This window comes from Corvus moneduloides, chromosome 3 (assembly GCF_009650955.1).
Source record: "Corvus moneduloides isolate bCorMon1 chromosome 3, bCorMon1.pri, whole genome shotgun sequence".
NCBI lineage: Eukaryota > Metazoa > Chordata > Aves > Passeriformes > Corvidae > Corvus > Corvus moneduloides.
The window spans coordinates 10,195,593-10,220,202 of NC_045478.1; the positions used below are offsets into that span (position 1 = coordinate 10,195,593).

General features: G+C 39.3%; 2 protein-coding genes across 3 annotated transcripts in view; both read left to right on the top strand.

The window, feature by feature from the left end:
* The window catches only part of WDR35 (WD repeat domain 35), a 42,586-nt gene extending 22,014 nt beyond the window's left edge, over nucleotides 1–20,572 (top strand). For both annotated transcript variants that reach the window (XM_032104085.1, XM_032104086.1), the window contains 16 exons: nucleotides 1,467–1,611; nucleotides 2,853–2,922; nucleotides 3,664–3,717; nucleotides 5,485–5,594; nucleotides 7,097–7,307; nucleotides 7,891–7,971; nucleotides 8,096–8,232; nucleotides 10,497–10,700; nucleotides 12,606–12,752; nucleotides 13,854–13,986; nucleotides 14,636–14,746; nucleotides 15,861–16,025; nucleotides 16,982–17,122; nucleotides 17,891–18,047; nucleotides 18,654–18,894; nucleotides 19,846–20,572. In XM_032104085.1, coding sequence (XP_031959976.1) covers nucleotides 1,467–1,611; nucleotides 2,853–2,922; nucleotides 3,664–3,717; nucleotides 5,485–5,594; nucleotides 7,097–7,307; nucleotides 7,891–7,971; nucleotides 8,096–8,232; nucleotides 10,497–10,700; nucleotides 12,606–12,752; nucleotides 13,854–13,986; nucleotides 14,636–14,746; nucleotides 15,861–16,025; nucleotides 16,982–17,122; nucleotides 17,891–18,047; nucleotides 18,654–18,894; nucleotides 19,846–19,996 — 2,258 coding nt within the window. In that variant the 3' untranslated portion in view covers nucleotides 19,997–20,572. The remainder of the gene's footprint in view (nucleotides 1–1,466; nucleotides 1,612–2,852; nucleotides 2,923–3,663; nucleotides 3,718–5,484; nucleotides 5,595–7,096; nucleotides 7,308–7,890; nucleotides 7,972–8,095; nucleotides 8,233–10,496; nucleotides 10,701–12,605; nucleotides 12,753–13,853; nucleotides 13,987–14,635; nucleotides 14,747–15,860; nucleotides 16,026–16,981; nucleotides 17,123–17,890; nucleotides 18,048–18,653; nucleotides 18,895–19,845) is intronic.
* A 1,111-nt stretch (nucleotides 20,573–21,683) lies between these two features.
* TTC32 (tetratricopeptide repeat domain 32) lies at nucleotides 21,684–23,307 on the top strand. Its single transcript, XM_032104584.1, has 3 exons — nucleotides 21,684–21,804; nucleotides 21,879–22,039; nucleotides 22,875–23,307. The coding sequence occupies exons 1-3, from the start codon at nucleotides 21,692–21,694 to the stop codon at nucleotides 23,000–23,002; spliced, it is 402 nt and encodes a 133-aa protein (XP_031960475.1). The 5' UTR covers nucleotides 21,684–21,691; the 3' UTR covers nucleotides 23,003–23,307.
* Nucleotides 23,308–24,610: the final 1,303 nt, after the last annotated feature.

The window sequence follows — 24,610 nt, forward strand, 5'->3', positions numbered from 1 at the left end:
AGTACAAAAATATTGTGATTTGTGCAAACCTTATTCCCTCACAAGTCAGGAGATTCTCTTGTTTCATTTTTAAAGAATAAAAGCATTGATTGTTATGGCACATACAGCTGGAAGTTAATAAAAGAACAGAGTAAATACATAGAATGTATTAATGTTTTTGATGAAACAGGAGACTGTATCAGTTTGGATGTGACTAATTATTGAAATGAATGTGTTGTAAGTACATGAAATACACTGAGTTGTATATAATGTAAACAACTGTGCTGCTCACATGTTAAACATCATCACTAAACCTTCTTACCCAGTATTGACATTTTTACTCAAAAGTGTTCTGCAGCCATCAGGTAGCTTATATAATCCTCTTGGTTTCAAAGAAATGAAATCTGTTCAACCAATCTTCCCCCATCTGTCTCTTGTAGCAGTGCTCTTCTATGTGGCAGGCTTATAGCTCCCTCCAGAGTTCTGTTCTGTGCTAAAATACAGAGCAGAAAAAAACCAAAAGAGATTCACTGTAAAAGAATTGTATTTTGTGCTCACATCATGTTATCTGCGTGACTCAGTGTTCTACTATGAGGCTGGTTTGCACAATTCTTCTGAATTTATCTGGGGGGTTTTTTGGTATCATGATGTTTACTTGTAGAACTTAAAGACATTGGGTGATTTACATACAAGGTTTCTTCATTTTTCTGTGCCTTCACTGTTTTGGTTTTGTTGTGGTTTTTTGTTTGCTTTGGTTCTTTTGTATTGTTTTTTTTTTTTCCTGAGCATGGACAGCAGAAACGAGATACTCAATTTATGCACATATTCTAACTGGGTTTAGGGCTGAAGTAAAGAAAATACTCTGCATTCCTACACTGTGATTTTTTGGTATAATAAAGTAAGACTTAAGTGTAGAGTCTGCTAAATATTTAATTTGTTGCCATTCAGATAAAGAATTGATATTTGGCCCAGCTGTTAACTAAGGTACAAACAGCATTTCTAGGTCTTGTCTAACTTAAAATTTATGAACTAATTTTAAGAAGAAGAACCTCTTCTAGATTGTCAACTTTTGAATAGCCTTAAATATGTCAGATATAGAAGTATTTAATAGATCTTGTTAATGAGATTCAAGATATTCCTGAACTAACTGGTCATTAAACTGAAAGTTTGTCTATATGTATTTGATGTTTTCTGCATCAGCACATGAAGATTTGCTGAAATAGCAGGGAGAAAAGTGTTAATGGTAAAATCAGAACTTTTAAAGAATTTCACTTTTCCTCTGGACAAGGCCACAAGGCCTCTCTGAAACTTGTTATTAGCTAATGAAAACTGCTGTTAGGTTTTGTGTGGGTGGATTTTTTGGTTGTTGTTTTTTTGCTTTTAATGTATGGGCATATGCTTTCATCCATCTGGGAAAAAATTTACGAATTAGCATCTACTTCAATGCTTGCTGCTCTAATTTTGCAACTCTTTGGGTTTTGTAACAGAGCCATTGTTTGTCACAATGACCAAAACACACGTGATTGCGGCTTCCAGACAAGCGTTTTACGTCTGGCAGTATCGGGTGGCCAAGAAGCTCACAGCCATGGAAATCAATCAGCTGACACGGACCAGGAAAGAGGGCAGGGAAAGGTTTGTCTTCAGGCTTTGGCATTTTTCTTCCTCTGCACTGTTGTTGTTGATAAGGTGGATTCTGCCATGTCTAAAATGCAAACCCTTGTCTTCTCATTTTTAAATCAGGTTTGTTGACTTGCAGGCCTGTAAGATGAAATACTAGTTTCTTATAACAACTGTGTGTTATCCAAATCCCTTAGACGTTTTTGAATGTTCCTGTTCAGTGTCTCCATTTGCTTGCTGCATGCTTTCCTTACGGAGCTGTGTCTTGTTGCCTTTTTGCCCCTCTCCTGTTTCTCCTCCATGCTCTTAGTTTCCAAGCATCTCTGTTCCCTGTGATAACTTTAACTGCTTGTCGTCTGTCACTGCCTGTAAGAATAGAGTCTGTCCAGCTGGCTCTTCTCTAATACACTCGTGTCTGATTGTGGCTTTGACGACTAATCCTGTATGGACTTTTATCCTCTCAAACTAAACAAGCCAAAGTCAACATTGTTTTGCTTCCAAAATATTTCCTTCCCAGGTGCTCATTTGTGGCATTAATTTTTCTGTCACCTCCACAAGCTTGCAACTTTGTCATGGTTTTCTCATGTGTTATCTTATGTGTTCTTCCATAGAGACACTGTATCATCTTTCTGTAAATCTACCATCTCTTGTCACCATATATCCCTAATAATGAGTAATTATTTGTACATGGTGTAATAACTTACATTGTTGTAGGACCTAGATGTTCTAGCCTTGGACAAAATTATAAATTGATAAAAATACTGAAAAATGTAAATAGTCATAATTCAGCATTAATGATGATTTTAGCATTCTAAAATCTTTCCTAATGCTACTTTTTAAGGCAAAAGAGAAGTTATGAGTAAGTACTGAATAATGCAGTAATATATAACCTTTTGTGGATGTGAAGGTGAAACTCTTCATAGTTATGGAGAAGAGCCTGGGGAAATATGGAAGTGTATGTTTGAAAAGAGACAACTGGGTGGTTGATGGTTTGCAGGAACTTAGTGTTACGGGATGAAAGCTTACAGATCATAGGGAATAGACCATCAGGGCTGTGAAAGTGAAAGCAGTTGCCATATCTTTATATCAATACAAAGCAGGTTTATCAAAGGGGATGCTTTGGAACATAAGAACAAGCACAACTTTTATTGTCTTCTCCAATTACAATGGTTTCTTCTCCAAGGACATACCTATATAATACCAAAGATGATCCTTTCTTTGGACTCACTTTTTCTTCTAACTTTCCTTCTCTACAGGATCTATCATATTGATGACACCTCTTCAGGGTCTGGAGATGGACACCTTGATTACAGCAGAGCTTTTGAAGTGCGTGATGTTCTGAACTAGTTTATTGTGGTGTCACTGGTAGCTTGCAAGAGCAGTAGTTCATGTTGATTTATTTATTTTCAGCGATTTTCATTAGTAGAAGTGGTTGTACTTAAAATTTCTTTTACTTCTACCTTTTGTACATAAGTGTTATGTTTCTTCCCTCTGGTTGGTGCTGTTACTATGTCATGTGTTGCTGGAAATTTACAGCAAACGATAGGGAACATGGAAAAAGTATATTCTGGGGTACAGTATGTAGACACCTGCTGTCTTCTTGGTCAGAGGCAGCTCCCCTTACTTCAACAAAATATAACCTTGTTAAAACTCAATATCCTTTGTGATATTTTCTAATATTTTCAGCTGTTTTCACTTCAGGTGTCCTTAGTAATATACCTGTCCTTAGTAATATACCTGAAATTATTAATTTACAAGCCTCACAAGTCTGGGATTGTTACTTTCTTGTGTTTTCTGTTAAACGCCTGTTACATTTTGGGTTTCTTATATTTCTGGAGGGATGGGCAGGACAAGAAAGGAAGGTGTTAATATTATTGTCATGGTTCCCATAGCAAAGGCTACTAATATCATAAACCATCCATATAGTGTATGCTGACAATGTTTGATAGCCCCTTTTCATGTGGATACTTAGCAACATTCTTGTTTATTTAAATAAACCTTCTTTCTTTAACAGGGCATTCTTAATTTGCAGTAAAACTGATACTGATATCACTTTTATACTTTCAGGGAACAATAGATCCAATTTGTGCAATAACAGCATCTGATAAGATACTACTTGTGGTAAGCTACACAATTAACACAACTTCTAATTGCCTCTTGTGCTTGTTAGGCGTAAGATTCTTCTGCTCTGTGTTCATAAGCAGTCATAATTTCAAAGCATTTCTGAAGTTAGAACTTACACAAAATCTCTTTCTAAACTTCTTTGAAGATAACTTTAACAGTTTCTTCTGTTAACCTGGATTCTTTCCTTAGGAGGGCTAATACACTAAGTACTTACAATTTAATTACAGACTAGTTGCCTGAGTTAATACTTACACATAGGATTTTATAAAGTCTAAGTCAAGACTTAATTCTATAATCTGAGTCCTGGGAAGTCTCTTTGTATGTTCTAGGCACAAAGATTTACAAAGTTTGTCTGTTTACATATTAAAGGTATAATGTATGGTACTGTACTATATACGGATTCATACACTTATGGATCATACAGATGTGTGAGGTATTGAATCATGCCAAAGAGCCGGTGCATTTTTTTGTTCTGATCTGGAAAGTGATCTCATTAGATGAACAAACTTACATGTTGGCTTTAAAGCAAACTAACTGAACAGGACAAAGAGAGAGAAAGAACACTATTTCCTCCTGTTACCCACCTTCCAAGAAAGATTTTGTTGTTTTCTCATGTTCTTATTCCAGTGTGGATTTTTGTTTTTTGTTATATCCTTGGACTGGATTTTACAAAATCAGAGGGTCATGGGAGAAAGCATGAACAAGAAAAGTGCAGTGGTTAATAGGGGACTATAGGATTGTTGCCACTTTAAGAATAAGAAAATGAACTTCAGACAATGATTAATCTGTGACTCTCGTTAAAAGGAAAGGAATGTGAGGAAATGCCTTTGAGACCAGATCTGGATAAATGTGCTGAAGCTGAATGCATATTACAGTGGTTCAATTTTCTAACACTTCTGAACTAATGTGCTTCTTAGTCTATAGAATATACACATGTGAAAAAGTCTAAGCTGGTGATTTATGCTGAGGATCTTAGGGAAGGCTTTGGGGGAGGAAAAAAAGAAAAAGAAGGAATAAAATTTGCACTCCTTTAATGTTGACTCATTTCCAGCATAAGAGTTGAACAGCAGGCAAACCAAGCTGGATATGTTGTTCACTTTACAGAAGCACCATGAGAAAATGGGGGCAGTCATCATTTCAGTCCAGGGATGTCAGACTACCTTTCAGCCTGTTGGCCTGATGGTGTCTTGACACAGGGAATGGGTGTTACATTCAGCAAAATAAAGAGAAACCACATTGGTACTTAGATTTGTTTCCTGTTACTCAAACCTGTGCATAACCAGTGTATTTTATAGCATTTCCTTTTAAATCTAGCTCTGGTGTTGCAGTAACTGGTGAGACTTGTTGGCATGCAGACAGCCCCCCGCATGAGCAGAGCTGTCCTGCTTTGAGACCTGGGCTGGTGCTGTCATATGGTGCCCTCTGAGGGGATTTACCAGCGTGGGACAAGGACACCTCTCCTTTCTTGTTTTGTGACCATGTCTGGAGATTCGTGGCTCCTGAAATTCTGTGGGCTGTATGTGGACTGTAACTGTTTGTTTTTACAGCCCTGATTTAAGCAGATCTGTCAATTGTAGCATCTTAAAGTATTTTGTTTAAATACCAGAATTCAGAACTTTTAGGCTGATGACATTCCCTCTTTCCACTCATGCTCTGTCACTTATCCCAAAGCTCTTTTGTCTAAAACAGCATATAAAGAAGACCATTTTAAAGGATTTACTGATGGACAAATTCTCTCACTAAGGCAGCATTGCTCTCCTCTAGGGCAGAGAATCTGGCACTATTCAGAGGTACAGCCTTCCTAGTGTGGCTGTGGTGCAGAGCTATACCCTGGGCTGTCGTGCCTATCAGCTGTGTTTGAACTGCAATTCCAGGTAAGTTACAGATCTGCTTCTAATACAGGTATCCAATTTCAAAATGCAGCGCTAAAATTTGTGAAAATAGTAATTCTATGAAATCCACAATTCTATAATAATTATGTACTAATTTTCATTTAATATAAACAATTTATTTATTTTAGTTGTTCTTAATAGCTTAACCATTTATTTATTACAAATTAATTCCATCTGGACAGTCATTGCTCTGAGAGACTGTTAGTAAAGGTCTCCTATGTTTTCTACCCTATATACATGAAAATACCTTTTGTTTTATTAGATGAACCAAACATAACCTTCCTTTGATTGCAACATGAATTCACAAAATTATGTCATAACCTGAAACTTTATGACTTCTTTCTGTTTCTGTGTCCTTCTAATGCCTGGAGACTTTGTTCGTCCCATTTAATTTTCCATTGTTACAGGCTGTAATTAGTGGTGATGGTTCTAGTAAGTCTGGTTCTCTTGAGCTTTAGCTGTGCCAATACTGAAGTTGCTTCCTCTTTAACAGCTATTTTTTTTGCAAGAGAGTGCATGAGAGTGTTGGCAAAAAAGGCAAAAATACACAAGAATTTGCAAGGCAATTTTAATCACTTCAAAATAACTTTATAATTTCAAACAAAATTCATAATGCATGTGTAGATCTCTTGCTTCTTCAGGTATAGCCCAAAAATAGATTGCTTCACTTAAAAGGCAATGTGATCTACTCAGAGCCATATTCAATTTGTTCTGAACCCAAGTTGTTTTCTTCCTAAATGACTTTGGTCTAGGGAAATAAGTTCAGATCCATAAGCATTTTGAGGTTAATTTTCTAAATTGCTTTTGATATTTTAATAGGGATTAAGGGTGTCTACCTATCAATATTTAGAAGTGCTTTTAAAATGGCCTCGTAGTAAATACAGGTTACTGTGAGTCACTGAAGACCTACACAACTGTAAATTTTCAAATGTAGCCTTTTAGAAATTGTATTTTCCCCGTATTTTAAATTACTTCAAAGATTAATTGGATTATACTTCATATTGCTTTGAAAAATAGTGAAGAATACCCTTTGTAGAAACACAAGAAATCCCGTTTTAGGGATTAACAATCTGCATCACCACACTGATTTTTTAATTTAATAATCTGCTTCATTGCCTCCTAGTAAATAAATAAGGAAAACCAGTTCTGTTCAGTTGTTCATTTTAGTCTTTCTCAAGAAAAGTTTGGCGAAGGACAGAACCTGTAATTTATTCAACTTGGTATACAATATAAAAATGGGCATGTTTCAGAATCTTTTCAGGGCCAGATCCTGTGTGAGCAGATGAAGAACATCTTTCCATGTGTCTGGTCTCTGCTGTGCAGAAAAATGAAAATCACATGGATCTGTGCTGGTTCTGGCACACGACAGCATCTCATGGAATCTATAGAATTATACTGTGCTGGGTTAGAGAACTCTTTCAGATTTACAGCCTTGAGTAGTGTTATTTGGCTGCCTTATTTTTTCTCTGTTTGTTTTTCTGTAGTCGTCTTGCCATCATAGATCTTTCAGGGGTTCTGACTTTCCTTGACCTGGACATGCGGGCTGCAGACAGCACAGGGCAGCAAGAGGCAGGTGAGCAGCTGAAACTGGAACGCAGAGACGTCTGGGATATGAAATGGGCCAAGGACAACCCAGATTTGTTTGCAATGATGGAGAAAACAAGAATGTATGTTTTCAGAAACTTGGATCCGGAGGTAAATATCAACATACATAAACTACTCATTTTAAAAAATTCACTCATAAATTAATGGCTCTTTCTTGAACAGTATTATTTTTGTGCTTACCGTTCAGTTCTGCAATGTTTGTTTATATAAACTTGCTTCAGAAAACATCAAAATCTATCAACTCCTATGTGGGAATGTTGTTTTGGACCAAACAGGTAAAACGAATGGTCAGTCCTAGAAACATAAAAAATGCTGTCATATTTTCTTAAATGTATGAGATTTTCAGGAGCATATGTTTTTGTACGCTTTGGAAAACATAAATGCAATTTTAGTTGAGATACTTGTAAAACAGTTCAGTTGAATCTAGATATTGGCAGGTGTTGCTTTATCTTTTTCTCATAATTTAATTACAGAAAACATGAGGAGTTTTAATGATGTCTGTGTTTACAGAATTGTCAATAATGTTAATGATTGTAGTATTTGTTTCCTGTTGGAAGTGCAATTCTGTCCTAGTTTGGAGAAGAATGAATCTATATGTACACTTAACAGGTTTGATTAGGATTTAGTCAGAGAGAATACAAGTTCATTCCGATGTAACTTATTTAACTTTAAGGAACCTATACAAACATCTGGATATATATGCAACTTTGAAGATTTAGAAATCAAGTCTGTTCTTCTGGATGAAATATTAAAGGTCAGTATAATTAATTTTATTTTGTAGGAAAAGTCGGTGTCTATCTAATGATAGATACCTGTTTTGTTGGGTGAAAATAAAGGTCACCAGGAATAAAAGTATGTTTCTTTATCCATTGTGTTAGAATCCTGAACATCCTAACAAAGATTACATCATCAATTTCGAGATCCGGTCATTACGAGACAGTCGAGCACTGATTGAAAAAGTTGGCATTGAGGAATCTTTCCAGTTCATAGAAGACAATCCACATCCCAGACTTTGGTAAAATCTCCTATAAGCCAACTTTTGTTTAAATTTGTGTTCTTTTCTATTCTTTTCCTGACAGACAGATCAAGTATGAAAGTACAAAACCTCAAATTAAAACCTGCTAAAAAAACTTAAACTAAAAAAAAAACTTAAAAACTGCTAAAGCAGTATACATCCTACACAGAATCATTTAAGATTTAATGAATGTTGGTGTACCTAGGTATGTGCTGTGCCATGGTAGTGGGTATAGGGTGCAGGCTCAGGACACCTTTTTGCTCTGTGCTGTATGGGCCCCAAAACACAGTGCTCCTTGTGTTTTGCAGGGAAGTTAAAGGAAATTAAATGCTGACAGAAAGCTAACCGAGTTGGTTAAATTAAAATTAAAATGTATATATTTGATATTGAACTTTAATGACCTTAAAACCCAGTAAAGGGAACACATCAGAATGGTAATAGGATAAGAGTAGTTTGAGTAACCTTGTAGCATTTGGACGGCTGTAAAGGACAGAAATGAGAAGAGCTGGGTGTGCTGTGTTCCCATGCAGCATCTCAGAAGTAATCTGAGAAATGGAGATATTGGCATGCTTAAACTAAACATGGCTCAGCTTTTAAACTAAAGTTGAAAAGCCTGCACAGCAAACATGTGAGAGTAAACCTGTGAAAACAGGAGTTCTGGAAATCTGTTTAATATCCCAACTTGTAAGGGCTGAAAGAGTAAAGGCTTTAGTAAGTAATTTAATGAAAAGTCAGTGCAGAACCTAAAACTTCATTGACAGGTTTCTTGATGAATGGCATCAATTCTCTTTAACTCCATGGGGATTGTTTAGTTATCTGTACCTTTCTTTAGTAATTTTGGCTCTGTCTTGAAGCTAAATGATCTCTTTCAGCATTGAATGTTTAGCTTGCATCAAGGGGGTTAAAGAGTTCACTGTTAATTATGATGGTTCAAGAGGAATTTAGAGTTGATGAAAGACTGGCCAAGACACCTTGCTTTAAAAGTTTGTCCCAAAAACCATTCCTTTCTATCTAGTTGTGCCCTTTTCTCCACAATGTTCATTTTGAGAAACAGGATTTGCTAGTTACATATTGAAAGTTTCTGTAATAATCCTGTAATTTTATTAGCTTGAATGTGTAGGGTAAAATGTTAGAATTTTGAGTCTTCAGTTTTGCTAAGGTCTTGAACTAGCTGAAGATTTTTGAACTTTGAAATCTTTCATGCTTTTTTTGCTAGTACCATCTGTTCACTTAATATAAAATGACTATTGGTTTTGCAAGTCTGTGTCTCAGTAAAAGTTTTATATTGTAAAATCACAAAATATATGTAAAATTCTGTTCACCTTGCTCCAGAATTGCCATGAATTTTATTTTTATTATGAGAGAAAGCGTGTCACATATTTATGAAGAAGAGATGGATTAGAAGTACTGGATATAAAGCCAGTATATTCCAGATCAGAACAAAACAGTGGCCTTACTTCTAGAATGCAACAAACAGGGTGATGTGTAGCAGATCAATTGGTTTATTTGATGTCAGTGATGAGCACTTGAGTTTAAGTGATACCAATCTTCTCAAATTGATGCAAAAATACAGAGTTGATACTGCCTAAGCATGGCTTGGGTCACTGAATACAGCAATAATTAGTGGTTTTGTCAGTGCCTTACAATGTCAATCAGCCAGCCTAAATTTTAAATTGCCTTATTTTTGCAGAAATTTCTAGAGCTCATTCAAGCACCTGATGCACATAGGTTGGCCTGAATTCCCTCTTTGCAGAACTAACCAATGTGGCAGCACCTGTTACAAGGTTCTCCAAAGGTTTTCCCTGCTCTCCCAGACTGCTGTTCTAACAGGACAAGGAACATCCAGATGGATCAGAAGCATAATTTATTTGTCGTGGCCAGTGTAGTTGGAGGCATTTAGGCTGAGGCTGCCGTCAAGGCTTAAAGTTTCAACAAATGCATAGGGTGAAATAAATAAATGGAACTGCACTGAGATCAGCAACACACTTCACAGAAGTGTAACACTCAAATCTTGCCCATTCCTCCCAAGCCAGTGTCCATCTGAACAGCTGAACAAAAGAATATTAGCAATTATTTGAACATCTCTCCCATACTAAGTACCGGACAGATCACAGAATGTATTAGGAATAAACACATGACTGTATTAAGATCAGCTAATAAACAATAAATTGCAACAACTTGTATGTCTTCTTTAAATAATTACTAGTTAAATGTATAATTTACTCTAGCTGTTTTTCTATCTGCTACGTTTGTTTTTCACACAGGCGTCTCCTGGCTGAAGCTGCTCTTCAGAAGCTGGATCTGCAGATGGCTGAACAAGCTTTTGTGCGTTGCAAAGATTACCAAGGTATTAAGTTTGTGAAGCGCCTGGGCAATCTGCAGAGCGAGTCCATGAAACAAGCAGAAGTGGCAGCCTATTTTAGCAGATTTGAAGAGGCTGAAAGAATGTATCTGAATATGGACAGAAGGTAATTGCATGTAAACATCTCAGCAGCAAAGCAAAAAAAGTCCAGGAAAAGAAAAAGCATTCCTTAATCAGGAATGGCTGTTTTCTCTGGAGAGTCTTTACCAGTTTCTGCAAAGACATAAAAGGATCAGATGGAGAGAATTTTGGTTTATCCACAGATAACCAGTTCTGTATGTAAACTAGTGCATTCCAAACTGTTTACAAAACCTTGGCTGCTCTAGGTAGTGCTGTGTTTCATAGATTTTTTTTTCACAAGTATTTTGTTGGTATTTCAACTGGGATTCCAAAAATACAAACAATCTTAAATAATGTTTAATTTATGTGGTGTTGCTCTTCGTTAGTAGCCAAGTACACATTCTTCTCAATTACATATACAAACAACAGAGTTTGTAATGAACTGTAATCTTTGGAGAGACAAGAGGACTATGGATGAAACTGAAACATTGAAACCAATCAGCGTAATTTTTGCTCAGGAATGAAAACAAACAAAGCAAAATTTTAGTATTGCTGGGAATATAAATTAACACTAAGTAATTAGCTAGAGCACTGTCTCTATTGAAAAAGGATAATGAGAAATCATCAGCAGCAGTTGTGCAGTGTAGCCTGTAGATGGTAGTCAAACATGGAGAAACATGAATCCCTTACGCACACGTGAAATTTTTAAGCTTTGATTAATGGAGCCATGAAAAACAGTAGGGAATTATGGAGGAAAAAATTAGTGACTATTTCATTCTGTAAGAATGAAAGTAAGGGGGACAGGGTGGCAGGCCAGAGGGAGAAGGCAGGAGTTGGGGAGAGTTGCCCAATAGAGCCTGGTAACGAAAACTTCCTTGCATGTCGTTAATTAGTTGATGGCAGTTTGCTGGTCTGGGGATGTGGGCTGCCTCCTGAGCACTTCAGTCACACTGCAACACCCAGTTTTAGATATGGCATATTCCCTTTCACATGGCTGAAGAGAAATTTGGACAAAGAATTGCAGAAGTCAAAAACCTGCTTTTTGTTTACTGGTTTCTTCAACAGTAAAGCATCTTATTCTCCAGCTACAAGAATATGGAAATTCTGTATGACCTTATGTGTCTCCTAGAAAACACAACTTGCACAACTAGAAAACTCCTGTAAGGATCTACCATAAATCACAATGAAATAATTATATTTTTCAAATACAATTTTAATGTTTTTAGATAGATGCTCTTATTTATTTGACTTCACTGACTTGCTAGTGCCTTCCTTAATTTACTTGTAAGTTGAGGGTATTTTTAAAAGAAGTGCATAGGTCTCTCCCATTTTTCCATATTTTCTATGCACCTGCAGAATTACTTTTATATGAGGTAATATAGAATTATTCTATTTGGTGGAAAAAACATGCCAGACAGACACACAGTGAGTCATATGTATGCATGAATAATAAAAAGGAAAAACTACTGCTGAGTCCTTTCTCCTTTATCCAAAATCACCCTGAATCTGGAAGAGAAGTCTCTGAAATCCATTTTATTACATCTCAGCTTTAGCCTCCATTATTCATATTCCTTGCTTCTTGGCCTTTCCCCTCATCTTTCTTCTGCTTTTAGCCTTTTGCAGCTGCTGCCATCTCTTGTAGTGGTCAGCAGTGAAAGATACAGAACAGAGTAAGAGGGAACCTCAAGTAATATCAGCCCAACTGTCTCACGCATTTAACCCCTCACACAGGAGTGTGGCTGATAAGAAAGTGCGTATGTATGATATAACCTGTGAGTTCTCTTGAGAATTTGCTTAAATAGAATAGTGTTTGAATTGTAAACAAGTTATCTGGGATCACTCTGATACCTGCAATGCAGGTTAAGAACACAAAAATACTTTTGGATACTTTTCTCGAGATTTTTGTTACCTATTTTGTGTGCTCGACATTTCCCTGCTGTTTTCTGTGAAGAGACCTTGCCATTGGGCTGCGGATCAAACTGGGTGATTGGTTCCGGGTGCTGCAGCTGTTGAAAACGGGCTCGGGGGACTCGGACGACGCCCTCCTGGAACAGGCACACAACGCTATTGGAGACTACTTTGCAGACCGGCAGAAATGGTACATTCTGTAGAGGAACCAGCAGTAAGGAATTGACAAAGGAAATTATTAAATTGATGACAAAACTTAATTTATGAGGAGGGACAGATGTCAGGAAAGTCAGGATGCAATACATTGGATAATTTAGGCGTGATGAGATTTAGTTCAGACCTTTATGGTTCCATGGTATGATAAACAGAGAGCTGTTGATCAGCTACTTAAAAGGTGAAGGTAAAAAAAAAATCTCTGCTTTGCAGAAGTCTGTCTGCTTCAAAAGAGGGGAAGAAAAGAGAAATACCTATACAGTTGTGATATAGAAAGTATTAACAAAAACAAAGTAGGGTTAAAAGTAGGACGGAATTACTTACCATCAGTGAATTTTCTAACAGCTTCAACCCACAAATATTTGAGAAGGTCCAGAATTCTCTATGACCTGGATCTGTCTCCAGCTGCTGCCTAAACTGGGCACCCAAGGAAGATTTTAAGGGCAATGCACACTTGTAATGATATTTCTCCAAAACACATTTTGCAGTCAGCTGCTTACTGAGCCAGAGGCAATGTCTTCATCGCTAATAACTTGAAGGGATTTTTTTAAATGAACTTGTTGCTTTCTAAGCCCATGCCACAGAGTTCCACAGCTGCACTATGTATTGCCATTATCCAAACTATTGTCACAATGCTGAAAACTTGTGATTAGATTTTAAAAGTTGAGTTTTAGGTGCCTTAGGTAATTTTGGAGAATTGCCTTGGAGGTCTTGGTGCTTGTTATAAAATATGGAAGCGCAACAGTAAAGCCCTTTCCTGAAAGTTTAGTTGTAAGTTGTCCATTATCTGCTGTGATCTCTGCAGATGTAGGAATATAGCTTTAAGAATTCCTTGACCTCCTAATCTTATGCTAGTCAGAGAATCAATATTGCTACACTCTGAATATAATGATCTGTAAAAATTAAAATTTGTAGTGCATTTTGGAAAAACAGTGAAATTCTAGCTAGGTGAGCTTTTCCAAGAAAAGTTACCTATTTAAAATGTGATTTTAAATTCACAAATGCAAAAGGCTTACAGAGTTAAAAACATCTCTTGTGTTTATACATCAGAAGCCACCACATTTTTTTGTCTTATTAGGTTAAATGCTGTACAGTACTATGTCCAAGGACAAAACCAGGAACGTTTAGCTGAATGTTACTACATGCTAGAGGATTACCGAGGACTGGAGAACCTGGCTAACTCACTTCCAGAGAATCATAAATTGCTCCCTGTAAGCAAAAAACACCTTTATTTTTCATTGTCTTATACCCAACTATTTCTTTAAAATTTCCCATCTTGGGAGGGTTAAAAATGAGAGAAAGAATGCAGTGTATGACCTATTCACTTAAGTGCAATGGTGTTACTGTTGTATTGATCTCTGGTATTACTGCTGTTTTCATACTCCATCACTCTCCCTTTCCCTTATTGTCCCAGTTCCCCAGAAAGACCTGTCTGACAATACTCTAAAAGGAGGGGAAATAGGTGGGTTAGGGTGTGTGGGGTATATAGGTGTACAGGGTATAGGTCAGTCTATGTAGCAGGAAATTACCTTCTAAATAATAGCTAATTTAAAACTATGCCATGGTTGATTTAATCCAAAATGCTTGAAAAATGCAAGACATGCTCCTTTAATGCCTTTTTCAGTAAACTAGGACATAGCATTTTCTTTTAACCTCATTGTAATAGCCTTCTTGAATTTAGAAGCAGTAGAGTGTAGCACACTGTTCTAAAGATGCATGGTGCCTTCACAGGATCCATGAAGCAAACAACCCATTCCCCACCCTCTTCGACTAAATTAACCAAATAGGAGTATTGCTGTTGCTGCACAATGTACTAAAAATGTGAAAGTGAATTTAACACAGTGCTGATGCTTTTTGCAGGATATAGCTTACATGTTTGTGAGAGTGGGGATGTGTGAACAAGCTGTGTCAGCCTTTCTGAAATGTAATCAACCAAAGGATGCTGTGGATACCTGTGTGCATCTCAACCAGGTAAAATAAAAGGAGATAATCTGCTTTAGCAATACCAGTTTAACAGTGAGATTTCTATCCTGATGACCAGTTAAATACAAATCATTGTTAAGTGTCGGATGTTTTGTCATAGTTTCTGGAAAATTCATACTTCGGTGCTTAAGCCAGTTCTCTGAGGTTGAGATTAGACCGCTGGAGGGGCAGTGCAAAGCTACATGCAGGGTGTGTGGGCAGCATGCTCAGCATACAGACATCTGTAGCCTCTGGGAAGCTGGGCTGTGCTACCTCCTGATGGAATGGGAGAAGACGGGAGAAGAGATAGATGTTTGTTCTGGATATTTTCCACATCCTCCTCCTTCTTTGTATAGATGCAAATGGATTTGTGACTACATGAGGACGTAGCTGGAAAAAGCTGAGCTGGAAATTGATCTGCATGTTTGTAACTAGAGCTGTTTCCTGCTATGACTTAACCTGTGCAAATGTCTGTGTCAACACAAATAAGAGAAAAACTGAGCATGGCTATGAGGAACTTGATGGATGGGAGTGGCAGGACTAGCTAAGGCTGGCTTTATGTGAACAATTTCTTAGTTTATGGATCTGAAGAGCTATTAGGTGTGAGATTCAGTTAAGATTCTCAGTCTTGCCAAACTTTTCATCTGGAGCAAACACAGTAGCCAAACCACTGAAGATCAGGAAAATTCACAGACAAAATGAGGTATATAGAAGGATAAGTGAAGTGTTACTGTGTGCTTTAAGCTTCTGGGTTGAGGTCCTCTTTCAGACATGCTTCTGAGAGTCTGGGTTAAGTAATATCAGAAGTGTTGAAATCCACATGTCCAGCTATGAGCTGCAGTGAAATGATTTTGCAAAGCTTTTACGAAAGCAGAAGCAACTGTTTTATATATGGTTTTGGACAGAAGTCCAGCATTTTTTTCACAAGCCTGCTGCATCACATGATTGGCAATGATGTAAGAATTTGTATTCTCTTGCTTTCTATGTTAATTTTATAGAAGTCTGGTTCAAAATGGTGATGAAATATTGCACACAAATGTTGCAGTCTGTTCATGGATAACCGGTTTGTTCAGAGAGTGTATTTGAAAAAATGAGTTTAATAATTATCTCCTTTCATTTCTAGTGGAATAAAGCAGTGGAGCTTGCTAAAAATCACAATATGAAAGAGATTGGATCATTGCTAGCCAGATATGCAAGTCATTTACTGGAAAAGAATAAAATCCTTGATGCTATAGAACTCTACCGCAAAGCCAATTATTTCTTTGAAGCTGCTAAGCTCATGTTCAAGGTATCGCAGGTTTTATTTTTACGTCAAATAACTGGGTTTTTTGGACTAGCTCTTACTTTTCCATGCTTCTTTTATTCTCTTGGGGTTATTTTAGTTTTAACAATGTCTAGGCTGTAAGCAGATGCCATCATACAGGAGACTGCAAAGATGAACCCAACTCCCAGAGTTCAGGTATCTCTATGTGTAATAGTTACCCTGGGGGTGCTCTGTAGCTAGTGGAAAGGACACTTTGGGGACACAAGCCATCTATTTATTTGGAGACGTTCGCTTCAGTGTGCGATGAACTGCACCTCAGAAAAGGTCCTGATGCCCTGCATTGCCTAGTAAAGGAGTATGGTAGATGGGTCTGGAGTGCAATGTCCATATTAGTTTAGATGTCATGGGAGTTATTTTTATCTCCTTTATTAAAAAAATAGCAATGTCAATAAGTAGAAGTTAAATTTTGGTATTTCTTCAATTAGTTGCTTCAATTAGAAATGGCTGTGGTGTGCTTTTAACATAAAGATGTTGCTTGGATTTGGTTTGGCTGCAGAGATTTCTCTTTATAGCTTAAAGTCTGTAGGAGTGATATGTAATTTTTACAGCAAATATTTATAGCAGTATATATATGTTACTTTCAAAAGCCATTCTTCTTTTCTGGGAAAACCACCAGACCTTATTGAAAGCTATGTATGTGTTTAAAAATTGCTATTTTTTAGTTTATTTTTATACTAGGTCAATAGACTTATACATGGTTACACTGATATATCCTTCCTGAGAATCTGGCTTTATATACATGTTAGCTAAATAAATATAGAATAATGTGCATACTTCACTTTGACATTTTCATTTATAGTTCTGTTTGCAGTCTAAATTATTACATTTAAAGGCAGAATCATTTTTTGGCATGGTTTCCTAGGTTTGTACAAGCATGCAATTGTCCAAGAGAATTAAATCCCTTTGTTGTGTTTTTTAAGATTGCAGATGAAGAGTCAAAGAAAAGAACGAAGCCTTTGCGAGTTAAAAAACTTTATGTGCTATCAGCCTTACTTATGGAACAGTGTCATGAACAAATGCAAAATGCACAAAGGGGAAAAGTTAAAGAGAAAAGTTCAGAGGTAGTGTCTTTTTTTTTCCCCCTTTCTGAATTCTGGTATCTGATAGCTAATCAGAATAAAGCAAGCCATCTTCATGGGAGCCTATAATGTTTTTTTAATAACCCTTTTCCCTCCTAAGAACAAAGCTTTCCTTAAAGCAAGTCCCCCATGAAAACATATTGTTTTAAGTATTATTTTAAAACATTTAAATCATATGTATTAATAGATAGTTTTCTTCCTAAGTTTAATGTGTTTTTCTTAATGTTTTCACTATAACAATGAAAACCATACTAAGAAACTCTGGACTTTTTTCTTCCTGCAAGACTCTCATGTCATTTAGGAGGGTGATCTGTGATTAGATTAAGCTATGTTGCCTGTAATTCAGCAGAGAGATGGCTCCAGATATGGGGGAAGCAAATGGAAGAATTTTTTTTCTCTGCTCACACGTTCATCTTCATATGCACAAATGAAATAGTTTAAACAGTTTTAAGAGCTCTGGTGTTGAAATGCAGTATTAATCCAAACTATGAACCAGTCTGCAGATGTGCACAAAATATATTTGTACACACACGTATATGATATTTATCTTTGAAAATCTGCACCATATGTTGTGCCTGTGCTCTGTACAGAATGCCTGACAATGTTCACTGTAGGTCCATTTGTAGTTCTCCTACTTAACACGGACAGTGGTGTAATCACCAAGTATAGAAAAGCTGTTTTTGTATATCCCCATTTCCTGCTGTATCTGTTTCATATAAAAAATTACTTGTGATACTGGTTTGTTTTCAGAGTGCTTCAGCTTTGGCTGGTTTGCTGGAAGAAGATGTTCTTTCTTCAACGAATCGCTTTGCAGACAATGCTTGGCGAGGAGCTGAGGCTTACCACTTTTTCATACTTGCACAAAAACAGCTCTACAAAGGTTCTGTAGATGCAGCACTTAAAACAGGTAAGAATTAATTTTCAACCCTGTAAAGACAGCACATAACTTCATTTATAGCTGCCACACTTTTCAGTTCTTAATAAATCCATGTAGTTTAAACCAAAACCATATAATGAATTGAATATGGCTGCAGTCACAATACCTGGAAAGGACTTTGCTGAAGAAAATGAAAATCTTTCCAAATATTACCTGGTAAATTGGTCAGTCTCTGCAGATGTTCTGCTGACTGTTTTGTTTCTTTCCTTAAATTATAAGGCATACCTGAATTTACATCAGACCTCCTTCATAAAAAATCTGTGGGAATTAGAGAAACAAATAGTGCCTTGTACTTTGTCCAAATAGTGAAGATTTCAAATCTTTCTAATATTTTTAAAGCAAACCAACCAACCAACTAAAATAAAGTGTTTCAAGACGACACTTCAATTTCCCAGTCAAATCTCCTTAATGTTTTTTTAGAGCAATGTTTCATAGTAATGTCAATAAAAAACTGTGGTTCATTTTGTCCAATTTCTAGGATTAATGCTGTCTACTAGTAGCAACTATTTCATACAGATGTTTGCACTTCTCTGATATGTAAAAATTTCCTTGGATTTATTTTTTTCATTTTTTTAGCTCTTCATCTGCGAGATTATGAAGACATTATCCCTGCAGTTGAAATCTATTCCCTTTTGGCACTCTGTGCATGTGCAAACAGAGAATTTGATACTTGTTCAAAAGCCTTTGTTAAACTAGAATCCTTGGAAACTCTTAAGCCAGAGCAGAGGCAACAGTATGAAGACCTTGCTCTAGAGATATTCACAAGATATAGTCCAAAGTGTAACAAAAAACCTGATCTGGATGCTGTTCTTGAGAGGTGGGTTTATTTTACATGATACTAAAATAATACTCTCATTTTTTTCTGCTGTTCTCTGTATTTTAGGTTTTATCAGGTTTTGTGTATGAGTAAATTAAGTAAGTGCTTTGCTGCTTAAACCAACTATCAGGCAAGAAGAAGGTGTTAGCCAGTTTGGAGGAAGGTAATACAGCACTATGTTGTTTAGGAAAATAGACACTGACTGCATTTGAGGAACTGGGCATAGAGATGTAACTTCATCCTAATTTGAAATGCAGGTAGACAAAGCACAGGAGTTTTAGGGCTTTGGTACTGTGTCATGTGACATTAAAGTAAGAATGTTTGTGTTTGCATCACCATGGTGGTGTGATGCAAGTATCAACAAGGGAATGTTTAACCATTATTAACTAACAGGTCTCCAGTGTTTTGTGAATTACCTAAATTTGCTTGGTGTGAAAAGGTCAGTATGTGAAGTGGAAAAATTAGTATGAAGGGCACATTTAAGGGTAAGTCCTTGGAGTGGCTGTACCCACAATAGTGTCTTTGACATGTTTCCTACTACGAGCATGGAACTTGTAAATATGGAAATCAATTGTGAATCAATTTTCTTTCAGCAAAGATTTTAACCTGTCTTGATTGATCCTACTGTGCAGCCGTACAGAATCTCACTAGCAGCTGTCAAGTTTACCCTTCAGACTTCAGAGGAAGGAGTATAATAGCAGGGCAGGTGTCTAATCACACTTCACCTTTATATGGCCTTCACTGCTTCTTTTCACCCCACCTCTTGGATCTGCTGCTCCTGATTTGTTGACTGTATGGTTCTGGGGGTGGGCATTCTCTGGTGCGAGGATTTACATGGTTAAGTGAACAGTGAAATGTTACATGAGCTAATAACTTCTAATCAACAATTGGTGCACCACATTTTTATTCTTTCAGCTTTATTTACTCTTTTTTTTTTTCTGTTTTTAATAGTGGAGATGGTAAAATTCCTGTATGTGTTGCAACAGGAGCCCCTATCCTGGAGTATCAATTCTGGATGTGCAGTGTGTGTAAGCACTGCATGAAAACCAAAGAAGCAGAACATTATAAAGCCTGTCCTCTGTGCCACAGCACAGGAATCTGAGGAAAAAGACTGTGTAGCCGCATTTATGACTGCTAAAAACAGCCTGTAAAATATAACTATGTTTTGAAATACAGCTCAGGTACTGTATTATAGCAGTTAGTGCTGCTATTAGAGCAACATTAAAAAAAAAAACAAACCAAAACCAAGACAGAAAACCACAAGAGAAACCTTTAGTGGTTCCATTTGTCTGAAAATATTACCATGCAAATAGACTTCATTTTTTGCTACACTTTAAAAAAAAGATTTAAGGTAAAAGCATTCTTTTTGTAGATTGAGCCTAGTTTCAAAACTTTGTGAGCTGAATATGGGTTCATATCAATATGTTTTACTCTGAGCAGGCTCCATTTTTTTGTCTCTCTAGTTCCATTGGAAATTACTGGGTTTTCTCAGAATTCAGTTTTTTGAAAGAAGTGATTCCTGAGTTGAAATAATGTCACAATAATTTTGATAATATTACTATGTATGTTTTTATACTACTGTTTAAGGTTACTAGAGTGATGATACTAGTGTACTAGTTTCTTTTGCCAAGAGTATTGAAACCCACCATAGCAATAAAGGGCTTGAAAACACTCAGCAGTCAGTGTGTCAGTCTGGTTCCTGAGCTTGGGTGGTATCATCTTCAACAGGTTAAGGAAACCTCCATGAACCTGCAAACTGGAACCTGGCATTTTTCATGTAGCTTGAGAGAGCAGCCTGCATCTGTTGAGCTTAAGTGTCACCCTTGTTACACACAAAGGTCCAAGGAACGATGTCTCACTGTCCTACCATATACTGCTGGTTAAGCCTCTGCTCTGGCAGTGCTGCAGGGCCTTGATGCACAGGATGAGCTCTCCCCAGGACCAGCCAGCACTCGGCTGCCCGGCAAGAGCCATGAGCTGTGACGCTCCCATTGTGCATTGGCACGTTTCCGAGAGGAGAGTGTGAGACCTCTCCTGTGCTCTCACCTTAACTTAAGCCAGGTGAAGATAGAATCACAGAGTACTACAACGGCCTGGGTTGGAAGGGACCTTAAAGACCATCTTGTTTTGAGCCCTCTGCCCTGGCCTGGGACACCTTCCACTAGACCAGGTAGCTCAAAGCCCATCTGACCTGTTCTTGAACACTTCCAGGGATGGGGCAGCCACAGCTTTTGGGGGCAACCTGTTACCACCCTCACACAAAACAATTTCTTCCGTATGTTTAATCTGAACCTTCCCTCCTTCAGCTTAAAGCCATTCTCCCTTGTCCTATCCCTTTATGCCCTTGTAAACAGTCCTTCTCCAGTTCTCTTAGAGCCCCTTTAGGTACTGGGAGGTGCTCTAAGGTCTCCACAGAGCCTTCTCCAGGCTGAGCAACCCCACCTCTCCCAGCCTTTCTCCCGAGGAGCGGTGCTCCAGCTCCCTGATCCTCTTGGCCTGCTCTGGCCTCGCTGCACCAGGTCCTTGTCGTGCCTGTGCTGCGGCCCCAGAGCTGGACGCTGCATTGCAGGCGGGGCTCTCACGAGAGGAGAGGAGCAGGCACCTCCCTGGCCCCGCTGGTTATCACTGAGAGCACCAGCACGTTTCTGTGTTGGCCGTGCGCGCGTCCCCCCGTGCGCGCGTCCCCCCGTGCGCGCAGCTCCCTCCGCCCCAGCGCCGTCCCTCACGAGGCCGCGCGGCTCCCGCGCCGCCGTGCCCGTGACGTCAGGGCGCGCCCGCCCCGCGTGACGTCAGCGCGATGGCGGGCGAGGCGGCGGCGCTGCTGGCGGCGGCGCGGGCGGAGCTGCGGGCGCGGCGGCTCGCGGCGGCCGAGGAGCTCTTGAGCCGCTTCATCGCCCGCAGCCCCCCGGGGTAACGCCGGGGCCGGGGAGCGGGGCGGGCGCGCCGGGCGGGCCCCCGCTAACGCCGCTCTTCCGTCCCCGCAGCGCCCGCAGCGACCTCGCCACGGCGCTCAACGAGCGCGGGCAGGCGCGGTACCTGCGCGTGGAGTTCGCCGCCGCCGTGCAGGACTTCACGGCCGCCATCGAGTGCCAGCCCGGCTTCGAGGTGCCCTACTACAACCGCGGGCTGGTGCGCTACCGGCTGGGTACGAGCCGGGGCGGGGCGGGGCAGCGCGAGCCGGGCGGCCCCGGGCCGCGGGCAGGGACACCCGCCTGGCACTGGCGGGACAGGGGCGGGCATCGCTCCGGGACACGCGGGACACGCGTTCCCAGCAGCGAGAGCACCTCTAGCTGCTGCCTGCCCCGTGTGTGCAGTTACACCCCCCTGTTCCTAGGTGTGCTGCTGAGTCTCTCGAAACGATGCTATTCCGTGGAAAATGGGAGGAAAGGTGCAGTTTGACTTGTGGGAAAATTTGCACTGGGGTAAATAAAGCCAGTTCCAAACACCACCATTAAACCTGAGATAAATCGTCTCCCAAGCAGCTGCAGCTGCAGTGAGTGTGGCCTTCTCAATTTCCAGTGGGCTGCCGGCGACTCTGGGGAATTCCCTGCCCTGTTTTTGATGATGCTGTAAGAAAGTGACAGCCCTGTGCCTTTTGTTGGAGCTTGGCCGTTGTAGAGGTTGAGGGACTGGAGAACGGAGCCAGACCATGGGGCACCAGCTGGAAGCTCTCTGCCTGTGTGCCAGCTTTAAGGCAGCCTCATTATTGGTGTGGGCCTTTTGTCTCCTTCTCTTGGAATAAACTGGCTGAATTGAGCCTTAAGTCCGTTTGAGGTTCAAAAATACATATTCTGATTCTCAGTGTGAAACGCTTTGACTCCCACTTGGGCCTGTGGGGAATCCAAATGTAGTGGGTCCAGTAAGTAGCTGCTACTTTTTGTTGGTGAAACTATTTGGAGGTGTTCTTGAGTTGTGGTTTGTGAGTGTGAGCAGTTACAGAAAGATAATTTTACTTTTTTTTCTTTTTTTTTTTGGGACAGGAGACTTTGATGAGGCCATGAAAGATTTCAGAAAAGTATTAGAGTTAAACCCCCAGTTTGAAGATGCTGCATTGAGTCTAAAACAGGCTATTCTTGATAAAGAAGAAAAACAGAAGCGGGGTTATTGAAAATTCAGGTAGTGATGTGATGTGAAAGTGTTCCACTAAACGTGATGTTTGTCATTGACGGATGAAACACAAGATCATCTGTTATGACCTGTTGAAGAACTTCATTCTTGGGTAAATAAGTTAAAAATTGATTATGATTGCAAAATAAACTGGGTTTTGGATATTTTTAGTCTTGAGGGAAAGTATAATGTTGATCTCTGTGAGACGCATGTACAGATTTTGTACAGAAATAGTTCGTAGTTCTGTAAAAAATGTATTGGCCAGATTAATTGAAAATAAAAGATGAACATGTACTTTTTATCTCATGATTGTCTGCAAATAGTTTACTGTAGAGAATATTCACAGGAGGAATTGTCGTTTTCTCTTTCTTATTGAAGAGATCAATTCCCTGAAAAATACTGTGTGAAATTGTAGTGGTTTGGTCCAAAATACTCATTACTGTTTGTTTATCTGCTGTGAGATAAGAATTAGGAGAAATGCAAAACAGGCACCAAACTTGAAAGAATATAAAGAAGTTTATTAACAGACCTAAAAGAAGAAAAAAATTATACCACCTTCAGAACTCTCCTCCTCCCCCCACCTTCCTCCCTTCTCCCACTGACAATGTGAAAAGACAACCCTTAAGATGTTCAGTCTGTTTACCACTTCCATAATAACCTTGTTCAGTCCATTTAGAAAGAGAAGTCTCTTCTTGCTCATGCTATGAAAACAACGAGACAGCCGCCCACTTCCAAATATTGTTCAGTCCATTTAGGAAGAGGAGTCTCTCTGCCTGCGTGTGAGTCCTTTCCCCCGACTTGCAGCTTTTCCCGCAACTGCTTTCGAGGGTCCACTCTTGAAGTTTTTTGGGGTATAATTTTAAGGTTGAGCCGTTCAGAAACAAAAACAGAGGCCCTTCTCCTTCCCTGGGAGCAAAGGGTCTTCATCATCTTCATCGTTAGGACTATCTCTGGGAGCATCTCTAGGGACTGAGGTTTTCTCCTTTCCCATTTGGAGCAAAAGTCCTCATCTGGTTCATCTCTCCCTGTCCAAACTTCTCATGAAATTACAGCTGCGTCAGCATCTGCCTATCTCAGTGCAGGTGCTTTTGCTTACGAGTTGAACACTCCACCCCCCATATCTTCATGAAATTACAACAGGATACTCTGATATATCATAGCTTCACAACAGAATTTCAGCTTTAAGCATCTCCTCTCTCTCTTCCCTCAGGTTTTCAGCTCTTCACAGCAATAAAAGGGTTACTCTCACCTCGGCCTTGCAGCTTTGCAGCTGGAATGTTGAATTTTTCTTATCGCAGTGGAGAGGGGGGAGAGCCGAGCCGCTCCGGCTGCCCACGGCAAGGCAGTGGGGGGGGGGGTTCCATGGCTGGAACAGGTCCATCGGCTCCAGGGTGGCCGTGGCCCGGCCCGGCCTGGCCCAAGCAGGGCCTGGCCGGGCCCGCTGGCCCCCACACGGGGCCCGCAGCCACCTGTCCCAGCGCCGGAAACGAGAGAGAGCTTGGAGGGGGAGTTTGTCTATTCTTAAATGTGGATCACAGAGGTGATCACAACTTTAAGTGGCTTAGAGAATTGTCCATATTCAAACTGGCCAGCTGATAGGTTCTATCAG

Bases quoted from the DNA above. Each gene is read 5' to 3' on its own strand.
- TTC32 (XM_032104584.1), top strand. From the start codon at position 21,692: ATGGCGGGCGAGGCGGCGGCGCTGCTGGCGGCGGCGCGGGCGGAGCTG. The intron at 21,805-21,878 runs GTAACGCCGGGG...CCGTCCCCGCAG, and splicing joins ATCGCCCGCAGCCCCCCGGG to CGCCCGCAGCGACCTCGCCA. The intron at 22,040-22,874 runs GTACGAGCCGGG...TTTTTGGGACAG, and splicing joins GCTGGTGCGCTACCGGCTGG to GAGACTTTGATGAGGCCATG.